Source organism: Rattus norvegicus, chromosome 7, assembly GCF_021556685.1.
Source record: "Rattus norvegicus strain SHRSP/BbbUtx chromosome 7, alternate assembly SHRSP_T2T, whole genome shotgun sequence".
Lineage (NCBI taxonomy): Eukaryota > Metazoa > Chordata > Mammalia > Rodentia > Muridae > Rattus > Rattus norvegicus.
In genome coordinates, this window is record NC_141540.1 from 8804802 (window position 1) to 8815214 (window position 10413).

General features: G+C 38.1%; 1 protein-coding gene across 1 annotated transcript; it reads right to left on the reverse strand.

The window, feature by feature from the left end:
- Positions 1-818: 818 nt before the first annotated feature.
- Positions 819-1763, reverse strand: Olr951 (olfactory receptor 951). The gene has a single exon (NM_001000073.1). It carries the CDS (start codon positions 1761-1763, stop codon positions 819-821), a length of 945 nt encoding a protein of 314 aa, NP_001000073.1.
- Positions 1764-10413: the final 8650 nt, after the last annotated feature.

Consider the following 10413-nt stretch of genomic DNA (forward strand, 5'->3'; position numbering starts at 1 on the left):
AAAAAGCAAATGCAGTACAGTTTACCATTTTAAAGCAAAACAAGAATAATTCAAATTTTTGGCAAACTTTTACAAGTATATGTGGACATTATTGACATGATTGGTTTAAGTCTGCACTCTTCTGAATAGCAGATCCTGTCATGCTTTGATCTGTCCATCTCTTCTGTCTTGTTGCTTTTATTTTCATTAACACATTAAGAGAACTGTGAGACAGATTATCTATGTGTCTTTACATGTTCACTTATATTATCACATTAAGGGAGTTGTGAGACAAGTATCTCTATGTCTTCAGATGTTCAGGTGTTATCTTTATTGACTGGTCCATAGTCCTAATAAAGTGTACTCACTAAACAACACTGTGGGCTACTTTTCTCCTATGTAATACATGAAGAAGCTAGGGCAGAACTGCTTGCCTAATTTGTACTGTGTGTCTGGTAAGGCGAAAAGAGTGGAATGTGTGATGTGGGGATGTTAAGTGCATGTGCACCCATGTATGGAAGTCAGAGGAAACCTTCTGGGTAAAGTTCTCACCATGGTTTCTGGGAATCAAACTCAAGTGCAATGATTTCTGGAAAGAGGTATGCAATAAACAATAATATATACCCGTAGAGGTACTTTTAGGAAGTAATTGGAGGAAGATAGTTATTGCAGAGTACAATCTTTCATGGGAAAGTAGAGGGAAAGGTAGAATAGAGTTAGAGGGCTCCTCCAAAAAAACATATTCTTTATGAAATAACTGCTGACATAGGAAAACAATCATGAAAATAGATGAACTAGAGTTTAATTTTTAATGTATGGCTGCAGTTTATAATACAATTTTAAAAGTTGTTTTTTAAAGAGCCCATAGTCTTTTGTAATACATCCCAGAAGACTTCTTTCACCTGATGGTTTCTTAGTGTATAAATGAAGGGGTTCAGAAGAGGGGCTATTGAAGTATACAGCAAAGCTACACCTTTAGACATGGCCACTCTCTCCCTTGCAGATGGTTTAATATACATGAAGATGCAACTACCATATGTTGTAGAGACAACAATCATGTGGGAAGTGCAGGTGGAGAAGGCTTTGGTTCTTTGCTGTGCAGAAGGGAAATTCATAATAGTCTTAATGATGAAAGAGTAAGAGAGACTTACTAGTACCAGCGTAACTATGAGTGTCACCACTGCTAAGGCAAAGGACATCATTTCTAGGATATGAGTGTCTGTGCAGGAGATCTGCAAAATAGGAGAAGTTTCACACATAAAATGATCAATTACCCTGGAATCACAGAAATCCAGCTTCAGACCCATTGCCACTGGGGGAAAGATGATCAAGAACCCAGTCACCCAGGAGCTGAGGACAAGTTGACGACACACTCTGCTGTTCATGATGATAGGATAGTGTAATGGTCTGCAGATGGCAACATATCGGTCATAGGACATGGCAGCCAGAAGATAAAATTCTGTAACTCCCAGCAAAAGATAGAAAAACAACTGAGATGCACAACTATTATAGGAAATAGTTTTGTCTCCAGTCACAATGGTTGTCAAGAATCTGGGAATACACACTGTTGTGAACATGATTTCCAGAAAGGAGAAATTACGGAGAAAGAAATACATAGGCGTTTTGAGGCGAGGGTCCAACAGAGTGAGGAGTACAATGATTAAGTTCCCCAAGAGGCCGGTTATGTAATTGAGAAAGAGAAACAGAAAAACCACAATTTGCAATCCTGGGTCATCTGTCAATCCCAAAAGAATGAAATCAAGTTCCATTGACTGATTTTTCATCCTCATCTGTGGGCCTTAGCAAACAAACATAGGAAACTAAAAGCAAAATATTTATGTGCATTAGAATTTATATACTTACACTAAAGCAGAAAGGGGGATATGTCATAAAATCCATTTTCAAGTGTTTTCTAGCCTTAAATTTCAGGTAAGACATAATTAGATGACATAGGTCAATTATAAACTTGTCCTAGTCTGTTTTTTTCTAACCATTGTTCAAATAAGCCCCATAACTCCCCCTAAAAAATAGATAGTGTTTTTCATTAAGTTGCATGAATGTTAATTAACAGGTTCACTTCCAAATGGCCCTTACTATCAAGCAGGCCAGAAGCTTCTGACCCCTTTCTTCTACTGGGCCTCTGAAGTAATCGGGATTATAGACCTGTCCCACTGCTTCTTGCTTATTTATGGACTTTTAAAAACACTTTCTTTTTGAAGTTATAGTTTAATTACAATGTTTCCACCTTCTAAATGTTTTCTCTCTCTAAATTTACAATGTACCCTGCACTCTTGCTCCCTTTCAGATTCATACGCTCTTTTTTCATAAATACATGTATATACATGTATTCCTAAATATATTAACTACAACCTGCTTAGGTTTTATAGTGTTACTTGTGTATGGCTTCAGGGGAGATAGTTTGTGTTGAATAACCAGTTGGTGCTCTCTTGCCTTTAATCTATTAGCATGCCTTCTTTCCTATATTTATTTCTTTTTCATTTATCTTATCAATATTGCTTTCCTTTCTCTATACTAACTTTAAAAAATAATTTTGTGGAAAAGCACCATAATAGAATTTTACAAAGATCAGTATTAGTGAATAATTTTAAGATTGAATTCTTAAGATGTTCAGGTTTTAGTTACTAAGTACTTATAAGATTTCTTCATATGTACATATTTAATGTTTTCCTATTATTCATAATGCATATTTTCAAGATGGCTAGATAGTTGCCTTTACTGATTGACATAGGCTTAGCAGAATTAGAATTATGGTATCACCAAATCACAATAATTGCTTATTAAGCATTTTCACATTATTTTATAAAACAAGGAAAAATAATTATAGATATAATAGCATAAATATAAAATATTAATTTTTAAACATAATCTCAAAATACCTTACACTCAGAACATTTTATAAAATATAAAAAATTCAGTGCTCCAAATACAATTACAATTACCTTAATTGGATTTACTTAGTTTCACATTATAAAATTAATTTAAAATTACCACAGACTCACTTTTTTGTGTACATTAACCATTCTGCTTTGTTAAAGATAATTTCAGTTTGTGTGATTAATTTTGTCACACAAGGCACAATATATAATATACTTCCACAAGAATGTCCACATTCCTTCAAACTCACATTTACTATGGAATGTTGTGATTATGGTGATAATTTTATCATATGCCATCTGATAGGTTGAATTTTCTAAAATTTAGCTTTCAGTGTTTAGATTGCTGTCACTCCAGTGCTACAATTAGATGTTGTTCTATATCTAAAAAATCTGGATTAATAAGAATATGAACTCATTGCTGAAATATACAGAGCTCTTAGATCAAAGAGATGCCTCATAGCCAACTCCGTACTTAAAAATGTACTAGTTTCACTGCCTCCTACTTCCAATTAACTCAAGGGATCTACTGAATTTACAGCAAACTACTCTAGGGATCCCTGCTACAATGTACTCATTAATAGTAATTAAAAAACACCAAGGTCTATCAGAACTTTAGGAAAGCACCCCGGAGGACTGTCACAAATGACTTAGAAAAGTCAAGAAAATGCTTTTCAAAAACATAAACAGTTCACTGTAGTTGCAACACAGTTCAAAAATTAGGCACCTTTTGGGGTTTATATATTTTATTTTTTTAACTTTATTTACTTGAGTATTTCTTATATATATTTTGATTATCATTCTCCTTCCCGGTTTCCAGGCCAACATCCCCCTAACACTCCTTCATCCCTTCTACATGGGCTTACCCTTCCCATGCTCCCCCCAAAAATCGCATTCACGGGGTGTTCAGTCTTGGGAGGACCAAGGGCTTCCCCTTCCACCGGTGCTCTTACGAGGCTATTCATTGCTACCTATGAGGTTGGAGCCCTGGGTCAGCCCATGTATAATCTTTGGGTAGTGGCTTAGTCCCTGGAACCTCTGGTTGGTTGGCATTGTTGTTCATATGGGGACTCAAGCCCTTTCAAGCTCTTTCAGTCCTTTCTCTGATTCCTTCAATGAGGGTCCCATTGTCAGTTCAGTGGATTGCTGCTGGCATTCGCCTATGTATTTGCTGTATTTTGGGTGTGTCTCTCAGGAGATATCTACATCCGGTTCCTGTTGGCCTGCACTTCTTTGCTTCATCCATCTTATCTAGTTTAGTGGCTGTATATGTATAGGCCACATATGGGGCAGGATCTGAATGGGTGTTCCTTCTGCCTCTGTTCTAAACTTTGCCTACCTATTTCTTCCCAAAGGTATTCTTGTAACCCGGTTTAAGAAGGAGTGAGGTATTCGCATTTTGGTCATCCTTCTTGAGTTCCATGTGTTCTGTGCATCTAGGGTTATTCGAGCATTTGGACTAATATCCACTTATCAATTAATGCATACAATGTGTGTTTTTCTGTGATTGGGTTACTTCACCCAGGATGATATTTTGCAGTTCCATCCATTTGCCTATGAATTTCATAAAGTCATCATTTTTGTCATCATTGTGTAGATGTACCACATTTTCTGTATCCATTCCTCTATTGAAGGGAGTCTGGGTTCTTTCCAGCTACTGGCTATTATAAATAAGGCTGTGATGAACATAGTGGAGCACGTGTCTTTGTTATATGTTGGGGCATCTTTTGGGTATATGCCCAAGAGAGGTATAGCTGGGTTCTCAGGTAGTTCAATGTCCGATTTTCTGAGGAACCTCCAGATTGATTTGCAGAATGGTTTTACCAGTCTGCAATCCCACCAACAATGGAGGAGTGTTCCTTTTTCTCCACATCCTCACCAGCATTTGCTGTAACCTGAGTTTTTGATCTAACCATTCTCACTGGTGTGAGGTGAAATCTCAGGGTTGTTTTCATTTGCATTTCCCTTATGATTAAAGACAATGAACATTTGTTTAGGTGTTTTTCAGCCATTCCTCATTCCTCAGCTGTGAATTCTTTGTTTAGCTCTGAACCCCAGTTTTTAATAGGGTTATTTGTCTCCTTGCAGTCTAACTTCTTTATTTCTTTGTATATTTTGGATATAAACCCTCTATCTGTTTTAGGATTGGTAAAGACCTTTTCCCAATCTGTTGGTTGTCATTTTGTACTAAAAACAGTGTCCTTTGCCTTGCAGAAGCTTTGTAGTTTTATGAGATTCCATTTGTCGATTCTTGACCTTAGACCATAAGCCATTGGTGTTTTGTTCAGAAAATTTTCTCGAGCGCCCATGTGTTCAACAAGCTTCCCCAGTTTTTCTTCTTTTAGTTTGAGTGTATTTGGTTTGATGTGAAGGTCCTTGATCCACGTGGACTTAATCTTTGTACAGGGTGATAAGCATGGATCAATCTGCATTCTTCTACATGTTGACCTCCAGTAGAAGCAGCACCATTTGCTGAAAATGCTTTCTTTTTTACCTTGGACAATTTTGACCCCTCTGTCAAAAATCAAGTGACCATGGGTGTGTGGGTTCATTTCTGTCCCTTCAATTCTATTCCACTGGTCTATCTGACTGTCTATGTACCAATACCATGCGATTTTTATTACTATTGCTCTGTAATAGTGCTTGTGTTCAGGGATAGTGATTCCCCCAGAAGTCCTTTTATTGTTGAGGACACTTTTAGCTATCCTTGGCTTTTTTTAATTCCAGAAGAATTTGCAAATTTTTCTAGATAACTCTCTGAAGAATTGGATTGGTATTTTGATGGGGATGGCATTGAATCTGTAGATCGCTTTTGGTAAAATAGACATTTTTACTATATTAGTCCTGACAATCCATGAGCATTGGAGATCTTTCCATCTTCTGAGGTATTTGTCAATTTCTATCTTTGGAGGTTTGAAATTCTTATCATACAGATCTTTTACATTCTTGGTTAAAGTCACACAGAGGTATTTTATATTATTTGGGACTATTAAGAGGGGTGTCATTTCCCTAGTTCTTTCTTGGCTTGTTTCTCGTTTGTGTAGAGGAAGGCTACCGATTTATTTGAGTTAATTTTATAGCCAGCCACTTTGCTGAAGGTGTTCCTCAGGTTTAGTAGTTCACTGGTGGAAGTTTTGGGATCACTTAAATATACTATCATACCCTCTGCAAATCGTGATATTTTGACTTCTCCTTTTCCACTGTATCCCCTTGATCTCCTTTTGTTGTCTGATTGTTCTGGCTAGAACTTCAAGAACTATATTAAGTAGGGAGAGATTGGGCAGCCTTGTCTAGTCCCTGATTTTAGTGGGATTGCTTCAAGTTTCTCTCCATTTAGTTTAATGTTAGCAACTGCTTTGCTGTATATGACTTTTACTATGTTTAGCTATCTACCTTGAATTCCTATTCTTTCCAGGACTTTTATTATGAAGGGGTGTTGAATTTTTCAAATGCTCTCTCAGCATATAATGAAATCATCATGTGGTTTCATTCTTTCAGTTTGTTTACATAATGGATCACATTGATGGTTTTCTGTATATTAAGCCATCACTGCGTGCCTGGGATGAAGCATGCTTGATCATGGTGGATGCTTGTATTGATGTGCTCTTGGATTCATTTTGCCAGAATTTTATTGAGTATTTTTGTGCCGACATTCATAAGGGAAATTGGTCTGAATTTCCCTTTCTTTGTTGAGTATTTGTGTGGTTTAGGTATAAGAGTAATTGTGGCTTCATAGAAGGAATTCGGTAGATCTCCATGTGTTTAAATTTTGTGGAATCGTTTGGATAATATTGGTATGAAGTCTTCTATGAAGGTCTTATAGAATTCTACACTGATTCCATTTGGCCCTGGGCTCTTTTTGGTTGGGAGACCTTTAATGACTGCTTCTATTTCTTAAGGAGTTTTGAGGTTTTTAAATGGTTTATCAGTTCCTGATTTAACTTAAGTATCTGGTACCTGTCTAGGAAATTGTCCATTTCCTGCAAATTTTCATGTTTTGCTGAGTATATGCTTTTGCAGTACTATTTGATGATTTTTTGAATTTCCTCTGTTTCTGTAGTTATGTCTCCTTTTTCATTTCTGATTTTGTTAATTAGGACACACTCTCTGCATCCTCTCATTAGTCTGGCTAATGGTTTATCTCTCTTGTTGACTTTCTCAAAGAACCAAGTTTTGGTTCTGTTAATTCTTTGTATGGTCCTTTTTGTTTCTACTTGGTTGATTTCAGCTCTGAGTTTGATTATTTCCTGCCTTCTATTCCTCCTGGGTGTATTTGCTTCTTTTTGTTCTAGAGCTTTTTGGTGTGCTGTTAAGCTGCTAACTTATGCTCTCTCCTGTTTCTTTCTGCAGGCACTCGGAGCTATGAGTTTTACTCTTAGCACAGCTTTCATTGTGTCTCATAAGTTTAGATAAGTTGTACCTTCATTTTCATTAAATTCTAAGAAGTCTTTAATTTCTTTCCTTGTTTCTTCCTTTACCAGGTTATCACTTAGTAGAGCATTGTTCAACATCCTTGTATATGTGCGTGTTTTTCATTTATTTTCATTGAAGACCGGCTTTAGCCTGTGGTGGTCTGATAGGACACATGCGATTATGTCTATCTTTCTGTATCTCTTGAGGCCTGTTTTATGACCAATTATATGGTCCCTTTTGGAGAAAGTACCATGAGGTGTTGAGAAGAATGTATATCCTTTTATTTTATGATAGAATGTTCTATAGATATCTGGTAAGTCCATTTGGTTCATGACTTCTTTTAGTCTGTCTATGTCTCTGTTTAATGTCTGTTTCCATGATCTGTCCATTGATGAGACTGGGGTGTTGAAATCTCCTACTTTTACTGTGTGAGGTGCAATGTGTGCTTAAAGCTTTATTAAGGTTCCTTTTATGTATGTAAGTGCCTTTGTAGTTGGAGCACAGATGTTTAGGATTGAGAGTTCATCTTGATGGAATTTTACTTTGATGAACATGAAATGTCCTTCCTTATCTCTTTTGATGATTTTTAGTTGTAAATAGATTTTATTCGATATTAGAATGGCTATTCCAGCTTGCTTTTTCATACCATTTGCTTGGAAAGTTGTTTTTCAGCCTTTCACTCTCAGGTAGGTCTGTCTTTGTCTCTGAGGTGTGTTTCCTGTAGGCAGCAGAATGCAGGGTCCTCATTGCATATCCAGATTGTTAATCTATGTCTTTTTATTGGGGAGTTGAGACAATTGATGTTGAGATATATTAAGGAATAGTGATTATTGCTTCCTGTTACATTCATATTTGGAGGTGAGATTATGTTCGTATACCTTTCTTCTCTTTGTTTTGTTGCCAAGATGATTAGTTTCTTGCTTTTTCTAGGTTGCAGCTTGCTTCCTTATGTTGGGCTTTACCATTTATTATCCTTTGTAGCACTGGATTTTTAGAAAGAAATTGTGTAAATTTGGTTTTGTCATGGAATATCTTGGTTTCTCCATCTATGTTAATTGAGATTTTTGCAGGATACAGTAACCTGGGCTGGCATTTGTGTTCTCTTACGGTCTGTATACCATCTCTTCAGGATCTTCTGGCTTTCATAGTCTCTGGTGAGAAGTCTGGTGTTATTCTGATAGCTCTGCCTTTATATGTTACTTGACCTTTTCCCCTTACTGCTTTTAATATTCTTTTTTTTATTTTGTGCATTTGGTGTTTTGACTATTATGTGACGGGAGGATTTTCTTTTCTGTTTCAATCTATTTGGAGTTCTGTTGGCTTCTTGTATGTTTATGGGCATCTCTTCCTTTAGGTTAGGGAAGTTTTCTCCTATGATTTTGTTAAAGATGTTTACTGGTCCTTTGAGCTGGGAGTCTTCACTCTCTTCTATACCTATTATCCTTAGGTTTGATGTTCTCATTGAGTACTGGATTTCCTGTATGTTTTGGACCAGTACCGTTTTCCGTTTTATATTTTCCCTGACCATTTTGTTTATGATTTCTATTGAATCCTCTGCTCCTGAGATTCTCTCTTCTATCTCTTGTATTTTGTTTGTGATGCTTGTATCTATGGCTCCTTGTATCTTCTTTTGCTTTTCTATATCCAGGGTTGGTTCCCTGTGTCCTTTCTTTATTTCTTTTATTTCCATTTTTAATTCATTCACCTGTTTGATTGTATTTTCCTAGATTTTTTTTAGGGATTTTTGTGATTCCTCTCTATAGGCTTCAACTTGTTTTTGATCAAATGTGATATTAAATCTAGATCTTGTTTTTCTGGTGTGCTTGGATATTCAGTGTTTTCTTTGGTAGGCGAATTGGGCTCTGATGATGCCATGTAGTCTTGGTTTCTGTTGCTTGCGTTCCTGTGCTTGCCTCTTGCCATCAGGTTGTCTCTGGTGTTACCTTGTTCTGATATTTCTGACAGTGGCTAGACTGTCCTATAGGCCTGTGTGTCAGAAGTGTTGTAGACCTGTTTCCTGTTTTCTTTCAGCCACTTATGGGAACAGAGTGTTCTGCTTTCGGGTGTGTAGTCTTTCCTGTCTACTGGTCTTCAGCTGTTCCTATGGATGTCTGTCCTGAGTCCACCAGGCAGGTCTCTTGGAGCAGAAAAGTTGGTCTTACCTCTGGTCCCATGCCTCAAGTTGCTCCTGGGCGGCTGCTTTTGAGCTCTCCCTGAGGGCGGCAACGAGGGCCTGCGCCTCCTTTTCCTGGAGTCGCTGTGCACTGGGATCCCAATTGGTGTTAGGTATTTTCCTTTGGAATCAGAAATGTGAGCGAGTGTATTCTCTTTTGTCTTCTCAGGCGTGTCTGCCCTTCTGAAGTTTTAGCTCTCCCTCCCATGGATTTGGGTGCAGAGAACTGTTGACTGGTTCCTTCAGGTCAGGGCAGTGTTTGGACTTCTTGGGACCTGATGCTCAAGGGCCCCTATATTCCAGTTCCCAGAGGCCTTAAACAGTTTCCTCTTGGGCAGTATTGGCGGTCTCTTCCGCTCTGTAGTCTCAGGAGTGCCCACCTGTCCTGGCAGTGAGCTCTCTCTCCCAAGGAGTTTGGAACAGTGGGCCGGGATCAGCGAGGTTGGGGCTCCAACTAACAACGGGAAGTGTCTGGTCCCAGAGGAATTTTCCCTTTGTGTGTCCTGAGTCCACCAGACAGGTTGTTTGGAGCAGAAAAGTTGGTCATACCTCTGGTCCCGTGGCTCAAGTTGCTCGTGGAGTGCTGGTTTTGAGTTCTCCATGATGACAGCAACCCTGGAGAGCCTGTGCCACCTTTTCCAGGAGCCCCTGTGCACCTGGGTCCCAGATGGCATTAGGTGTTTTCCTCTGGAGTCAGAAATGTGGGCAGAGTGTAGCCTCTTCTGGCTTCCCAGGCGTGTCTGCCCCTCTGAAGGTTTAGCTCTCCCTCCCATGGGATTTGGGTGCAGAGAACTGTTGACTGGGTCCCTTCAGGTCTGGGTGGTGTCTGGACTGCGGGGGACCTCTGGGTTTTAATTTATATAAGAAATGCTTGTATGCACTCTCTTCTTATTTTGTTGGGGTTTTTTTGTTTGTTTGTTTTGTTTTATGTTGGTGTAATCTTATTTATTTTTT

What these genes read in the sequence shown, in the direction of transcription:
- Olr951 (NM_001000073.1), bottom strand. Translation starts at nt 1,763, where the DNA reads ATGAAAAATCAGTCAATGGAACTTGATTTCATTCTTTTGGGATTGACA.